The sequence below is a fragment of the Pantherophis guttatus genome, chromosome 5 (genome assembly GCF_059756535.1).
Source record: "Pantherophis guttatus breed Tessera chromosome 5, ASM5975653v1, whole genome shotgun sequence".
NCBI classification, from domain to species: domain Eukaryota; kingdom Metazoa; phylum Chordata; class Lepidosauria; order Squamata; family Colubridae; genus Pantherophis; species Pantherophis guttatus.
Window position 1 is genome coordinate 734,785 of NC_142067.1, and position 17,300 is coordinate 752,084.

Genomic DNA, 17,300 nt, shown 5'->3' on the forward strand with positions numbered 1-17,300 from the left:
AAAAAGTTGTGTAGAAAGTCCTTGTGAAGTCCTTCATGAAAGGCCCTTCCTCCTAAGGACAATGGTGACCACTTGGTCTCTGATCTCCTTGGTCTTCACTCCATAGACAATGGGGTTCAGCATGGGAGGAAAGAGGAGGTAGAAGTTGGCCAGGAGAATGTGCACATGAGGTAACACATGATGGCCAAATCTGTGTGTCAGGATGGTGAAGAGAGCCGGCGTGTAAGACACCAGGATGACCACCACGTGAGCTGCACAGGTGCTGAAGGCTTTGTAGCGGGCATCTCGTGAGGGCAGGGCCAGGACTGCCCTGGTAATCATGCAGTAGGAAAAGGTGATAAACAGCAGATCAGCCCCAACCACCAGCAGGGCCACCAGAAGCCCATAGACCACGTTGGGCAGGATGCTTGAGCAAGCCAGTTTCACCACCGCCATATGCTCACAATAGGTGTGAGCGATGATGTTGGTCTTGCAGTATGAAAGGCGTGCCGCTAAGAAGGGGATTGGGGCGATGAAGATGGTGCCTCTCAGGACCACCACGATGCCAATCTTGGTCAGCAAGGGGGTGGTTAGGATGGAATCGTATCTCAGGGGGTTGCAGATGGCCACAAAACGGTCAAAGGCCATGGCCACCAACACACTGGACTCCATGACCGAGAAGGCGTGGATGAAGAACATCTGGGCAAGGCAGGCCGTGGAACTGATTTCTCCAGCTCGGAACCAGACAATGCAAAGCATCTTGGGCAGGGTGGAGGTGGACAGGACCAGGTCTATGGTGGCCAGCATGCAGAGGAAGAGGTACATGGGCTTGTGAAGTCTCTGCTCAGTGGTGATCACGTACAACATGGTGCTATTCCCCAGCAGTGTCACAACGTACATGGAGGAGAGCGGGATGGAGATCCAGTGGTAAAGGGCTTCCAGGCCCGGAATCCCCAGCAGGATGAAGGAGGAGGGAGTTCCATGGCTCCCGTTAAGCGCAAACATCACTTTGGTGAGGCATGGCGCACGCTGGATGCACAGACAGCTTCATCATCTGCTGCAGGGAGGGAGAACCACAAAGCAGGAGGGGGTGAACTTTGCTGCACCCACCTGCCCCATCAGAATATAGAACCATAGTTGGAAGTGACCTTGGAGGGCTTCTGGTCCAACCCCCTGCTCAAGGCAGGAGACCCTACACCATCCCAGACAAATGGCCATGGAGTCTACTTTTGAAAACCTCCAGTGTTGGAGCAACCACCACTTCTGGAGGCAACTTCCGTTCCACTTGTCCCACTGGTGCTTTTTCCAAGAGGCAACTGGGCTTTTTTGTTTTTGTTTTTTTCTTTGAAAGTTCTTCTTTGAAAAAGCTTCTTCAGTTCTGGTTCTCAGCCAAGCCTCTCTTGGATGAGAAGCAAAACATTTTCAAAGAGAAAAAAAAACAATCAATAAAAGTCCGGTTGCCTTTTGGAAAAGGCACCTTTGGGGCAACCAGGACCTGGGTGATTGAGACGCTCCATAGACATCAAGCCATTCCACTGATTAACTGTTTTTACTGACAGTAAATTTCTCCTTAATTTTAGGTTGGATCTCTCTTTAATAAATTTCCATCCGTTGCTTCTTATCCTTCTTCTTCTAGGGAGAATAGGTTGACCCCTTCCCTCTTCTCTGCTGGACGACTGCTATCCTGTCCCGTCCCCCGATCCTTCGTTAGACTAGACTTCCCCAGTCCCTGCAGCCATTCCTCATACATTTTTGCCTCCAGTCCCCTAGTCATCGTTGTTGCTCTGCTCTGCTGGTTATCCCTAAGGTGGGCCTTCGGAGGTTTAATCTCCACATGAATCCCTTTCAGGTGGACTTCACAGCAAACTCAGCCTGCCCTTCATGGATTATAGGCCTTTTAATGGATGGAGGATATTTCAGAAAATTTTGTGAGTCCCCTTCGCCTCCCCCCCCCCAAAAAAACCCCACGATCTGAAGAAGCTGCATCTTTGATTAGAGAAGGAAAGGTTTCCCCACCCAAAATCAATATTTTAAATTTTTCCTCATCAGGTGATTCCAAATGCTGGGGGGGGAGGGGTGCTTTCAGGGTTCCAGAGTGGAGACTCACAAAGCCTTTGGGCTCACAAGGCTCTGCACAAACTGTTGGGGCCCATTGACAATCCAGGGAAGCCCCATGCTCTGCCCCATGGCAGGCGTGGGTAAAGGCAGAAAGTCATTGGCGGAGGCCGAAGCTTGGGGGCCAAACCTCTGCTGTATGCCCTCTGCATTGCTTTCTGGACAGCAGTAATATGCAAGCCACGGCTCCAGTCTTTACACCTTCTTTAAACCTAGTTCTCGATTTATAACAGTTCGTTTAGTGACCACAGCACCACAGCACCACAGTTACCGCAGCACTGAAAAAAGTGACTTATGATAGTTTTTCACACTTAGAGCATCCAGGTGGTCACGTGAACAAAATTCAAACACTTGGCAACTGACTCCTATTTATGACGGTCGCAGTGTCCCGGGGTCAGGTGGTCAGGTGGTCCCCTTTTGCGCCCTTACGACAAGCAAAGTCAACGGAGAAACCAGAATCACGGGGTGACTACGTTTTGACTAACTTAACAACTGCATGATTCACAACAACCGTGGCAGCAGAGGTCGCAAAATGGGGCAAAATTCACTTCACAAATATCTTTTTTAGCAACAGAAACTTCAGGCTCAATTATGGTCGTAAGCTGAGGACTGCCCGTATTTAACACCCATGAAAAACTGCAGGATAAAAAAATCGAAACGGTGGGCAATAGCTAACTCTTTCTTTTCCTCCAAGGACCGACTGGAGCTGCTTTAAAGCTGGCAACAGGAGGGCATTTAGAGGTGTCAGTTCAAGGGGAAAAGGGAAGTCCAAAAAAACAGCCTTGAAGTGGGGGGGGCTTCAGGGGGAGGAAGGGGACAGATTCACACCAGCTTCTCCATTTCTCTGAACTAACCAGCCACCCCACTGAAGCCTGGCCAGTCTGTAGCTCTGCTGCACCCAGTACCCTGGTGGTCGCAAGAGCAAGGCGCTGGCTATGATGGCACTCTGTGATGCGTAACTGGAACACTCACAGACCCTGCCTCACTCACCCCAGGTTGTGGGCAGCCGGTCGTGGCAGCCAGCCCTGCCCCAAGCAGTGGATGGAAGAATGAGCTGCTCCTTTGGGCTCCTCTCAAGGCTTGAGGGCAAGAAGCCGAGAAGGGAGCCTTTATTTATCTGTGTTGCCCCCATCGGTGCTGGACCATGTTCGGAGAGCATCCAGGATCTAGGCACCTCCTTGGAGGTTCCTCTCTGGATCAATCGCTGAGCCACTGTTTTCTCTCTCCTTCCCTTGGGCACCAGATTGTCCAGGGAGAAGGGGTGGGCTCCTGTTCTCTGGGCTGCCGTGTGCCCCCTCCCTCCCTGGTCTGGGATGGGCCACCTGCAGCCCAGGGCCTTTGAGATTCTCAGGGCTCTGTGGTGTGGCTCTGGCACTCCCTCTGACCCACAGAGCAGAGCTTCAGGCCGTTGCGAAGTAGGAATTGTGTTAAAGCTCCAATGGGTAGATCCCACTGAAAACAGAAGGACCCTCACACGCACACTAAAAGAATGCCCATTCCAATAGAGTACAGAGGAGGAGGAGGAACCTTGGAGGTCTTCTCAGAATAACAGAGTTGGAAGAGATCTTGGAGGTCTTCTAGTCCAACCCCCTGCTCAGACAGGAAACCCTATACCATTCCAGACAAATGGTAGTCCAGTCTCTTCTTGAAAGCCTCCACCGATGGAGCACTCAAAACTTCTGGTGGCAATCGGTTCCACTGGTGAATTGTCCTCACTGTCAGGAGATTCCTCCTTAGTTCCAAGTTGTTTCTCCCTTTGATTAGTTTCCATCCATTGCTTCTTGTCCTGCCTTCTGGTGCTTTGGAAAATAGGTAGACCCTCTCTTCTTTGGGGCAGCCCTGTAGATATTGGAACTGATCTGATTTGGGTCCATCTGCATTCCTCATGGATTGTTGGATGCTCCCTGACCGTATTTCCTTCTTCGGATCCTAAACCTGTCCAAATAGATCTATTACTCCAGCTTGATTGAGGTCTTCACCCTGACCCAGGGCATCCCAGTTCATTGCAAGGCCTTCGCCGTACTTAGGCTTAAAACCGGACCATGTCTCTGATTCTTATTTTTAGTGTAATTTTTTAAACATTGCAATTAAAAGGATATAAACTAATACAAACAAAAAAAAGAATAAAAGCAAACAATAGAAAGTGCCGAAAAGGAATAAAAATATAAAAGAAAGAATAGTGTTATTTCTAAAAAAGAAATTCTATAAAGAAATGACTTCCTTCTTCATTGCAACTAATGTAAGCAGTTTTAGCAACCTATCACCTTTGCTTGACTCTCTTCTTCCTGAATCATTGGGACTTTGGAACCAGGTCATAAGTACCCCCAGGGAGGTCCGTCATAACTTTGAATCGGTTGTAAGTCGAAGACTATTTGTATCTCTCTACTGATAATATGTATTTTTTTTCCTGGCCTCTATCCGATCAACTTAATAACTTTGGTTCTTTTCCGTGTCTCATGAAATGGGCTCTGAAGTTGCTCCTTTGGCAGCTCTTATGATCTGTCACAGCTTATCTCGCCTTTCCGCTTGCGAAGGCACCAACCTCTGGGATTACGGCAGAGCGTCATGTCTTTCGAAGGAGTCACCTCAAGAGAGCTGGGAGAGATTGTTCTACCTACTTTTTCTCATGGCCAATTTTTGGTGTTAATCCGGTCTACTTACAGCTGAATGATCCATTTCCTTGATCCATCAGCAGTTTTCAATACCCTCAATCCTTCTGGACTGGCTACATGGCCTCTAATATCTCCAGCCAAGAATACCGAATGACTCAGAAAAGAGAATCTATGTTTGAATGGAAGGGAACTTCCTTATGACTTGCCCAGCAAAACACTTTTCTGGTGTTCCGGAGATTGCGTTCAATAAACTATATCTTGAATGTTCAGTCCCAGTAGATGGTGTCCATCTGAACCCACTGGCAGGAGACCATGGACAGACGCAACGATGTGCAAAGACTGCAGGAGACCAAAGGAAGACTGGTTGATAAAAGTAAGCTTCCATGATCCATGTGAGCTTCCAGGATCAAGAGCACTCACTGGTTTGGAAACAGCCTTCCCTATTACGGCAGCCCTCCCTCTACCTCCAAGAGGAATGTAGACTGAAATGTAAATAAAACATTTGTTAAAGTGTGTGGGTGTACATGCCTTTGCATCATTCTTGATTCCTGGTGACTACCTAGAGGAGTAACAAGTGGTTGGCCATTGCCTCCTTTCTGGGCTGAGAGGGAAGGACTGGCCCAAAGTCACCCATCCAGCTTCATACCTGAGGAAGAACTAGAACTCTTGGTCTCCTGGTTTCTGGGCTGGCGTCTCTTAATAGATACTAAGAGAGAAGAAATGGTATCCAAGAAGTGGATGTGGTAGGAACAGAGCCTAGAATTCAGGAAAGGTCCACCAAGCTCCATCACTCTATTTCCAGAAGCATTTTTTTCCACGTCAAAGGAGGAGGCAGCCAAGGAATCTAGTCTACTTCAAGGAACAAGCTGCAGCCAAGGAGACAATGCTAGCCTCTTCCCTTGTGGGCCACTCATCCTTTTCTAGAAGCTGGAAGCCACATCTCTCCAGGTGACCAGGCCATTTACAAACCCTGTCATCCCAGCTATCTTGCATTGGGAAGGTCCAGGAGCTGAACCTGGATCCTTCTGCAGGCGAAGTAGGGAGTCTCCTGCAGCTGAGGCTCCATCCTAAGGGTTTTCTTGCTGCCTGGAGGTCTGGGCCCCAGATGTGGGAATGGACTCAAAATTGTCCTGGTACCAGCTCCTTCCAATTCATCCTAAAGTCTGAGGTGGATGGTAGAACTTTCTAGAGCAGAAGTCCAAGAGAGAAAGTATAAAGATATATTATTTCTTCTATTCTCTGAAGAAAAAAGAAGTTTTAGAAGATGTCTCCTGGGATCTTTGTGGACCTCCCTCAGGAGACGTTGGGGTACACCATGGATGGACATAGGACAGAGATATAGCCTAAAGTCATCAATTGAGATGGGCAGCTGTACAGAAAGAAAGAAAGAAAGAAAGAAAGAAAGAAAGAAAGAAAGAAAGAAAGAAAGAAAGAAAGAAAGAAAGAAAGAAAGAAAGAAAGAAAGAAAGGAGGGAGGGAGGGAGGGAGGGAGGGAGCGAGGGAGCGAGGGAGCGAGGGAGCGAGGGAGCGAGGGATAATAAAGTGGACGCTGAGAGCTGCTCCCTGACCAAAGTGGTGGGTGAGAAATGAAACAAATGCTGGGTGTTATTTATTTATTATTTTATTGCTTTTAAAGTAATGGCAGAGAAACAGAAAAACAACCCACAGATTTTAAAAAAAACATCCTGCTTTGTCAAAGAAGAGGGGGGGAAATATAGAAGATGCTTTTTTGAGGAAAAAATAAGTAAAAAACAACAAAATAAAAAGAGGCATACATAATACAAATAAAACATGTTAGTAGTTACAATTCTATATATAGTTCTTTAATGCAATTATTCATACATAAATACACACACACACACTTAGGGCGTGTCAATTTTTTTCAACTTTCAATTTCCAAACCTTGGGGGTGCTCCAAAGTTGTGACCTGCCTTGGGGATTGCAAAGATATTTTGGTTACTTTAATATAATTTAGATGTGCTTGTAAGTAACTACATACATATCATAACTTTTTAAGACTTTGTTTCTTTCATCCCGATGGTGCAACTCTGCTGGGACCTGGTCTTCTCCAAGGGCAGGACTTATAAACCTGGTGGACCCAGAAGCTGCCTTGTCCTCTTGTAACCTCTGCAGCTGGTTGCGTTAGAAGCGCCAGGAGGCCTCCTCCTGACACAGAAGCAGGTAAGGGAAGGGCAGGCAAGGGTATCACAGGGTCTTTGTAGTGCGTGGTTCTCAGGTCAACAACGGGAGCGGGGAGTTGGTGGTTGAGTGGGATCTTGTGAAGCAAGTGGGTTTTGGGGTGAGTTCATGAGAAAGGGGAATCTTCTCACAAAACCCTCTAGCTGGGCTAGAGTCTCCCCAGCAGCTGCACAAGATTGTCCTTCCCTTTGTGGGTGAGCGTACGGGAAGGAGCAGAGATGAAATGAGAGCATCCCAACCATGGGCAACCTTGAGTCTCTCTCAGGACAAAGATCTGTCTCTGATGAAGGAGCTTTCGCCCCCGCAAATTGGCCATTCCTCTTCCTCCTTCTCTGCTCCATCTGACATGAGGATTCCCCCCACCACCACCTACCCTTAGCTGTAAGGTGGGTAAACAAACACAGCAAAGGAAGATGGTCCTCAAAGTCCATGGGACCCTTGGACCTTCCGGAGTTTGAGTGTGAAGAGGGAGGGACCTTCCCTTCATTTCCCAGCCTTCGTGTGAAGTGTGTCAGGGAGCAGTGAAGTCTCGTCCTGAGAAGGGCTCTGAAAGGGGGAATCTCTGAGTTCATTTAGCTGCCCGAAGATGATCAATAATTCTATGTAGACACGAACCGAAAGAAAGGTTAAAGAGAGGCATACATAAATAAATCGAATCCCTTATTTCATGTTGGCCCCCAAGGTCTGGATAGGTGCAGTCTCACCAATTCATTTCTGGGGTCTTCCCTGAACTTATGTTTTGCTCAGAGACTCTACCTCATCCCAGGGTGTCCATAGGATGCCCTCCTTCTCTGAGTGTTGAGGGACTAGGTGGCACTAATCGATAGATTAATAGCATGTATCAATACTTCTGCTTCCTTTCAAGAGCTGGAGTGAGATGGATACAATAAAGGGAATTAAAATTAGACAGCATGAATATAAGTTACGAGCATTTGCGGATGACCTGGTTGTTACCTTAACCCAACCGGTACAATCGATTACAGCCTTGATGGATATAACCTGCTTATATGGACAAGTATCTGGTTTTAAAATAAATGTAGCTAAAACAAAAATAATAGCTAAAAATATGGTTAGAAGCCAGAAAGAAGAGATAGAAAGGTTAACAGGATTTGAAGTAGATAAGAAGGTTAAATACCTAGGGGTTTATATTATGACTGCAAATATAAAATTATATCAGCACAATTATGAACTATTATGGCACAAAATACAAAAAGATGGAAAATTGGAAAAAACTACAATTGTCTTTGCTGGGAAGGATAGCCGCTGTAAAAATGAATATTTTACCAAAATTTTTATTTCTTTTTCAAATGATACCTATATTAAAAAAAGATGAAAATTTGAAGGATGGCAGAAGGGCATAAATAAGTTTGTGTGGGCAGGGAAGAAACCTCGAGTTAAACAAAAGATAATGCAAGATATCCGAGAAAGAGGTGGTCTTAAAATGCCCAACTTAAGACTGTACTATGAAGCTGCTGCCCTCTCAGCAATCACAGACTGGATAAATTTAACGGAGGAAAAGATATTGAATATTGAAGGATATGGTTTGGTCTACGGCTGGCATGCTTATTTAGTCTATGACAAGAAAGTAGATAAGGCTTTTAAAGCCATATATTAAGAAATTTTTTTAAAGTCATATATTAAGAAATTCTCTATTACGGGTCTGGAAAAAGTATAAATATAAATTAAGTGATAAGTTACCAATATGGACAGTCCCCAGACATGCGATAGAGAATATAAACTTAGAGCAAAAGCAAGATAAGATTACATATAAGGAACTTCTCTATAAGGAAGGAGTCAGATTACAATTAAAACCAATGGAGCAATTAAGAGAAGAAGGAATTATTAGGACTTGGTTTCAGTATGGACAGCTGCAGGCCAGATGGAGAGAAGATCAAAAAATTGGTATTTTGCAGCAGGATGAGAATTTGATAAAGCAAACAAGAGATAAAGGTCAAATGCATATAAAAAGGTTGTATAATGCACTAGTGGAAATAGATTCAGAAACAGAGTTAGTCAAGGACTGTATGATAAAATGAACCAATAATGATGGAAACATGGGAAAAGATATGGGTCAGAAATGTAAGATTTACACAAGCACAAAATCTAAGGGAGAATTTTTATAAAATGTTTTATAGATGGCATTTAGAGCCCAAAAAATTAGCCTGTATGTATCCAAATTTACAACCTAAGTATTGGCGATGTGAATGTAAAGATGCTACATATTTTCATATATGGTGGACGTGTAAAAAAATTAAGGCTTTTTGGATAAAAATATGGTGGATTATTCAAAACATTTTAAAGAAAAAAATTAAATTTACACCACAGTTCTTTTTGTTGGGAATAGTCATGGATTGTACTGTAATAGAGACTAAGTTGGTTTTGAACTTAATAACGGCTGCCAGGTTACTGGTGGCACAATACTGGAAGAAGGAAGATCCACCCACCATTGAGGAATGGACATTAAAAGTTGTGCATTTGGCAGAAATGGCGAAAATTTCATCATATCTTAAAGACCATTCAAATGAAAGATACATATCGGAATGGAGAAGATGGATCAATTACATACAGAAGAAGTATCCGAATAAGAAGATTCATATAGCATATGAATGAAATAATTTTAAGTAGTTTATGTTTATGTTTGTTTTTTGAATTATAAGGAGTTAAGGATCTAGGGAGAATATGAAATGTAATATATATAGTTCTTTAATGCAATTATTCATACATAAATACACACACACACACATTTAGGGCGTGTCAATTTTTTTCAACTTTCAATTTCCAAACCTTGGGGGTGCTCCAAAGTTGTGACCTGCCTTGGGGATTGCAAAGATATTTTAGTTACTTTAATATAATTTAGATGTGCTTGTAAGTAACTACATACATATCATAACTTTTTAAGACTTTGTTTCTTTCATCCCGATGGTGCAACTCTGCTGGGACCTGGTCTTCTCCAAGGGCAGGACTTATAAACCTGGTGGACCCAGAAGCTGCCTTGTCCTCTTGTAACCTCTGCAGCTGGTTGCGTTAGAAGCGCCAGGAGGCCTCCTCCTGACACAGAAGCAGGTAAGGGAAGGGCAGGCAAGGGTATCACAGGGTCTTTGTAGTGCGTGGTTCTCAGGTCAACAACGGGAGCGGGGAGTTGGTGGTTGAGTGGGATCTTGTGAAGCAAGTGGGTTTTGGGGTGAGTTCATGAGAAAGGGGAATCTTCTCACAAAACCCTCTAGCTGGGCTAGAGTCTCCCCAGCAGCTGCACAAGATTGTCCTTCCCTTTGTGGGTGAGCGTACAGGAAGGAGCAGAGATGAAATGAGAGCATCCCAACCATGGGCAACCTTGAGTCTCTCTCAGGACAAAGATCTGTCTCTGATGAAGGAGCTTTCGCCCCCGCAAATTGGCCATTCCTCTTCCTCCTTCTCTGCTCCATCTGACATGAGGATTCCCCCCACCACCACCTACCCTTAGCTGTAAGGTGGGTAAACAAACACAGCAAAGGAAGATGGTCCTCAAAGTCCATGGGACCCTTGGACCTTCCGGAGTTTGAGTGTGAAGAGGGAGGGACCTTCCCTTCATTTCCCAGCCTTCGTGTGAAGTGTGTCAGGGAGCAGTGAAGTCTCGTCCTGAGAAGGGCTCTGAAAGGGGGAACCTCTGAGTTCATTTAGCTGCCCAAAGATGATCAATAATTCTATGTAGACACGAACCGAAAGAAAGGTAAAAGAGAGGCATACATAAATAAATCGAATCCCTTATTTCATGTTGGCCCCCAAGGTCTGGATAGGTGTAGTCTCACCAATTCATTTCTGGGGTCTTCCCTGAACTTAGGTTTTGCTCAGAGACTGTACCTCATCCCAGGGTGTCCATAGGATGCCCTCCTTCTCTGAGTGTTGAGGGACTAGGTGGCACTAACAAAAAAGGTCCATGTTTGACCTCGATAGATTAATAGCATGTATCAATACTTCTGCTTCCTTTCAAGAGCTATCAGGTGGTAGAACTGGATGGAGCCACCACCAATCATAGCAACTCAGCCATGAACTGGACCACTCGCCACCCTTCCTACTTTATCCTTCTTGGGATCCCAGGCCTACAAGATTTTCATGTCTGGATCGCCATCCCCTTCTGCTCCATCTACGTAATCTCCCTTTTGGGGAACATTCTTCTTTTGGGGGTCATCAAGAGTGAGCCAAGCCTCCATGAGCCCATGTACTTGTTCCTCTGCATGGTGGCGGTTGCAGATCTCACCATTTCCACCTCCGCTGTACCCAAAATGCTCAGCATTTTCTGGTTTCAGGACAGCAGCATCCGCGCCAATGCCTGTTTAACCCAAATGTTCTTCATCCATTCTGTATCCACTATGGAATCCGGATTCTTTGCCGCCATGGCCTTTGATCGCTACGTGGCCATATGCAATCCTCTGAGGCACTCTGTCATCTTGACCCACCGGGTCATCGCTATGGTGGGCTTGACAATTTTGGTCCGAGCGACTGTCCTCTTCAGCCCCCACCCCTTTCTCCTCAAGTGGCTCCCCTTTTGCAAAGGCAACACCATCGCTCACACTTACTGTGAGTTCATGTCCCTGGTAAAACTGGCATGTTCCGACACCCGGATTACCAACATTTTCAGCTTGACGATGGCCCTCCTAACGGGAGGCCTGGACTTCCTCTTCATCGTGACGTCCTATATCCTGATCCTCCAGACGGTGTTCAGGCTTCCCGCCAAGGAGGCCCGAATGAAATCTCTCAGTACTTGTGGCTCACACTTCTGTGTGATCTTGATAAGCTACACTCCGGCATTTTTCTCCTTTTTCACTCATCGCTTTGGCCATGGGATCACTCCAGGCGTCCACATCATCATTGCCAACATCTATGTCCTGGTTCCACCCATGATGAATCCCATCATCTATGGAGCAAGGACAAAGAAGATCCGGGAAGTTCTACTTCAGACCTTCTGGATCTCATTTTCAGAAGACCAAAGAAAGGGAAAGATTCCCTCCCTCTTTAGGATTCTTGGAATCCTAAAACAATAATCCCAGGTTACTGTTACTATCCTAGGATTGCTATACATTGATTAGCAACAGTTGGTTAAAGGTGTAGTGAATTGGAGGCAACCAAGAGTATCAATCTTTATCAGTTCTCAGTGAGAGAGGGGCTGTTTCCCAGGAACTCCTCCCCACCACTGGCAATTTCACTTCTTTCTTTAAGATGCATTTTTACAGCCTCTTTCCTGCAAAGAAATGGAAGGTGGGTGGGATTTATAGATGAGACAGACAGACTGAGCTGTCTGGGTACTGATGCTTTCTTGAAGAACACTTTTCAACCATATCAAGGGAATTTCTCTTCCTTAATACTCAAAAAAAAGAGAAAACTTAAGGTAGGGGTCTATCAGGAGATGAGGGTGAGCGGTGGCTCTCGCCCTCCAAGTCCAATGCTCAGCATGGGACACAGAAGGCAGGCACTTGTGATCCGAGGGACTGATCGAATCTTGGGATTCATTTGCTGTTCTTAACCTGGCAAATTCACAAAAATGTCCTGGGAAATGAGATAACTTGGGAAAAGGAGAGCGGGGAGATGGTGATGGTTATTACAGTATGTTTTTATTATTGTTGTTGTTTATTGTCTTTTCAAAAGACAACTGGACTTCCTTTGTTTTTCTTTGAAGACATTTAGTTTCTCATCCAAGAAGCTTCTTCGCTTCAGAACTGAAGAAAGTTCTTGGAGGAGAATCCAAATGTCTTCAAGAATAAAGAAAGAAAGTCTAGTTGTCCCTTGAAAAAGCACCTTTGGGACAACCCTGACCTGGATGACTGATAATCTCCATAGACATGATTATTTATTAAATTTATGTGCTATCCCTCTCACAGATAAGGCAACTCTGGGCATTGTTACCACCAGAGCTTCTACTACCGGGCAGATGATTTAGCCCTGAGATGGCCCAAAGCTGTCTCTGCACAATTGTCACTAACTGAAGTTGCCACCGATGTGGCTGGAAGTACCAAGGCCGAGACTGGGGAACGTTCTCCTCGGGATATCACAGTCAAAGGTCCAGTGGGAATTGGCCATAAGGTTATCCTTCCATTGGCCTCTGAGTGTGAACACTCCCCTCTTCTGCAAACAAGTCTTCTAGTGTGCAGAAACGGCAAATCCAGCTTTTCATTGCAGTCCAAGAATCTGCTGTAAATCTGAGGACAGCCAATAAGACAACCTGTTTTATATCCATCCAAAATGATCTCATCCTTATGTGAAAGTACATTAATGAGATTTGGGAAAGTTCTCAGCACAGATGTGTAAATATCTTTAATCTGAACTATTACATCCCATCCTTAATGCTACAGCTAGTTGACTGGCCTCTATGCTGCAAAATGTTTGAGCCTCATAGATCTCCCTGTGGGTAACATTTATGGCTGAAACAGACCCAACGGGGGGGAAAGGACAACCTACTTCAGGCCCCCTTGAACCTAGACCAGTCATTTGTGTTCCAAGGCCCTTCCATGCTTATTGGCTACAATTTTACATTGATGGTCTTGTCTTTGTATTAACAGAGGGATAGGATCAAGATCACGTGAAGTGTTAGTATTGCTTTATACTGCACTGGTAAGGCCACACTTGGAACCCTGCATCCAGTTCTGGTCACCACAATACAAAAAAGGCGTTGCCAGACTTGCAACAGATAAAAAATTACAGACCAATCTCTCTGTTGAATGCGGATTATAAGACATTTGCTTCAATTATAGCAGAAAGACTAAAGAGATTCTTAAATGGGTTTATACATACAGATCAAAATGGATATTTACCTAAGAGACAAATTAAAGACAATATGAGAATAATCTCGAACACACTGGAATATTATGAAGCGCATCCAGGGGAAAAAATGGCCTTGATTTTCCTTGGTGCTCAGAAGGCCTTTGACAACGTGAACTGGCAATTTATGCTGGAAAAGCCGGGGATTGATATGGATTGGTATACAAAGTTGCAAATACAATCTAGATATGAAAAGGATGCTAAACTGTATGGTTTTTATATGGAACTGACAGAATTGGATATTGACAGGAATAGAAGAGAGAATGATTTAAAAAATTGTATAACTATTGAGTGTTAAATTAGAAGAAGAATAAGTTAAAGAAACAATGATAGCATGGACGAAAAACTTTGGTTATACGATAGAGCTAGATAAATGGCTAGATAAATGGCAGACATTATAGGATAGGAACTATAAATTAACATTGTCAGCTGCATACAAGGAAAGCTTATATCTTTTACAGATGGCACTTGTATGTTTTACAGATGGCATTTACAGGGGTGAAATGCTTCCGGATTGGACCGGATCACCCAATCTGGTAGCGATCTTGGCCGCCCACACGCCTGGGTGTCATTACTTCCTGGTTTTAACCAGGTTTTAACCAGGGAAGCAATCTGTGTTTTTTACCTTCTGCTCATGCACAGGAGGTTTTGCGTATACGCAGGAGGCCTGCGTGTGCATGTGATGCATGTGCAGGCAAAGGCTTCCAAACCGGTAAGGAAGGTAAGTAGATTTCACCCCTGGGCACTTAGCACCAGAAAGACTGGCCAAAACGTTTAAAGACAAATCAACTAAATGTTGGAAATGCCAACAGACACCGGGGTCGCATTATCATATGTGGTGGACATGTGTGGAAGCAAAAAGATACTGGGCAAAAGTTCGCATGTGGCTGGAGAAGATGATGCAACAACATCTTGATTTAAAACTGGAATTGTTCCTGTTGGGGATTTTACCGGGAATTTATAGTAAAGAAACTGTATATTTGATTATTCATGTAATAACCACAGCTAGAATTGTATTTACACAAAACTAGAAAAGTGAAGAGATCCTTACAGATGAAAAAGTGATGAATAGAATAGAATAGAATAGAATAGAATAGAATAGAATAGAACAGAATAGAATAGAATATGAATTAGGAATAGAATAGAATAGAATAGAATAGAATAGAATAGAATAGAATAGAATAGAATAGAATAGAATAGAATAGAATAGAATAGAATAGAATAGAATTCTTTATTGGGCAAGTGTGATTGGGCACGCAAAGAATTTGTCTTTGGTGCATATGCTCTCAGTTGTACATAAAAGAAAAGATACGTTCATCAAGAATCATAAGGTACAATACTTAATGATAGTCATAGGATACAAATAAGCAATCAAATCATATTAGGAAACAGTCAATATAAATCTCAAGGATGCAAGAAACAAGCAACAAGATTACAGTCATAAGTGGGAGGAGATGGGTGGTGGGAGAAGATTAATAGTAGTGCAGACTTAGTAACTAGTTTGACAGTGTTGAGGGAATTATTTGTTTAGCAGAGTGCTGGCGTTCAGGAAAAAACTGTCCTTGTGTCTAGTTGTTCTGGTGTGCAGTGCTCTATAGCGTCGTTTTGAGGATAGGAGTTGAAACAGTTTGTGTCCAGGATGCGAGGGGTCTGTAGATATTTTCCCAGCCCTCTTTTTGACTCGTGCAGTAGACAGGTCCTCCATGGAAGGCAGGTTGGTAGCCATGGTTTTTTCTGCAGTTCTAATTACTGTATCTAATTATAAAAAATATTAGAATGTGTAGAAATGAACAGATTAACACTTGCAATTCAAGAAAAGGAAGAATCAGATTATTATAATATATGGGAGTTATTTTATCAATGGTTAGAGAATAAATATGAAAGCAATGTATTGTAAAAATAGGTAAGTAAAGAAGAGAAATGTTAGGTTTATGTTATTTTATCAGTATTATTATTATTATTATTATTATTATTATTATTATTATTATTATTATTTAGTATTAATATAAAAATGAATGTAAGAAATTAATATCGTGGTAAGTTTAATTGTTAAGACACAAAGAATTTTATACCCAGATGACCCACTGCCTAATGAAAGATGGAATGTTTGTATTAAAAGAAAATAATCTTTTAAAAACCAAATACAAAAAAGGCGTTGAGACACTGGAAAGAGAGCAGAGAAGAGCAACCAAGATGATGGGGGGGGCTTGTTCTGGAGGGTCAGGGGAGTTCAGTCCAATGCCCTCCAGATGCCTTTTCTCCTCTCCAATAAATGTTCTTTGAAAAAAATGATTCTCTGGGTTTTGCTTTGAGTTGTCATCAGACTTGTTGATCTACTTATTTAAAATCATTGAATCTTGGTCTTGGGAACATTGTAGTAAGACCACATTATAAAGAGTGCCTGCATTTGACACACAGCAGTTGCACAATCCTCTCCTAGTAGCTTCTTTGCAATAAATTTCCTGATCAGAAACCAGAATTCTGGTTTCCGTGTTTCCTATACAGCCTGCTGGGCAGAATAGCAATAACACTTAGACTTATATACCGCTTTACAGCCCTCTCTAAGCGGTTTACAGAGTCAGCCTTTTGCCCCCAACAATCTGGGTCCTCATTTTACCCACCTGGGAAGGCTGGAAGGCTGGGTCAACTTGGAGCCGGTGAGATTCGATTTGCTGAACTGCAGCTAGCAGTCAGCTGAAGTAGCCTGCAGTACTTCACTCTAACCACTGCGTCATCTCAGGATAATGGCCGGGCACCCCAGAATTCTGGCAAGCACTGAGGATGTTACCTAGTTGGTTCATAGCCAGACCTGCCACCACTTAAACCTCTAAACAGAAACGATCCTTGGCTCCATTTGTTGAGAAAGGCATAGTTTCATTAGAAGTCAAGTCCATTGCTGCATTGCATAGCCAGAACTGAGAATTGCCTGTCCAAATCCCCCAAATTCAACTTCTCCCTCCCTTAGCTACTTCCCATTGACCACTCCCATGTGACCAGTCAGGTTCAGGCAGGATGTTTTCCTAATGGTCAGTTCAAGCCCAGGTGTTGTATACAGCTGATATGCCGGGTGACCCTAAAGCAGCGTCTGGCAGGGATACAACACTTATTTTCTCCCTCCCCCTCCCCTTGCCTCCCCCCCCCCCACGTTCATGGCAGTCTGTCACTGAATAGAAGCGAAGCACAAGCAAGCGTGAGGTGGCAGCTGACATACATGAAACATCTTCCCAAAAGCAACCAAGGTCACAGAACACCAAGGACCAGTGGTGGTATTCAGCCGGTTCTATCCGGTTCGGGCGAACCGATAGAAGCAGAGGCGGGAGGCTCCCCCCACCTGCCCGGATTTCATCATACCTCTCTTGGTCCCCAGAATTCCTTAGAGACGACACGGACAAAGAACGCTGCCCTGAGCAGCTCCCAGGGCCGGTCTCTCTGGGGTAAGCAGCCAGCGCCTCCCTGCGGGACCTACGTGTCCTGCAGAACACAGAGATGTCCATTTCCCAGTTGTAATATCTTTTCGCTGTATTGGCTAGGAACTACTACCTGCTCCAGAGCCTGCTGAGGGAGGGGGGAGGGACAGAAGTGCCCAGGCCAGGGAGCCTTTCTCTT

General features: G+C 44.2%; 2 protein-coding genes across 2 annotated transcripts; one reads left to right on the top strand and one right to left on the bottom strand.

The window, feature by feature from the left end:
- Positions 1 to 33: 33 nt before the first annotated feature.
- Positions 34 to 984, bottom strand: LOC148113268 (olfactory receptor 52P1-like). The gene has a single exon (XM_034435934.2). The coding sequence runs from the start codon at positions 982 to 984 to the stop codon at positions 34 to 36; it is 951 nt and encodes a 316-aa protein (XP_034291825.2).
- Positions 985 to 10,877: 9,893 nt separating this feature from the next.
- Positions 10,878 to 11,923, top strand: LOC117676473 (olfactory receptor 52P1-like). The gene has a single exon (XM_034435957.2). The coding sequence runs from the start codon at positions 10,928 to 10,930 to the stop codon at positions 11,921 to 11,923; it is 996 nt and encodes a 331-aa protein (XP_034291848.2). The 5' UTR covers positions 10,878 to 10,927.
- The last annotated feature ends 5,377 nt before the right edge of the window (positions 11,924 to 17,300 follow it).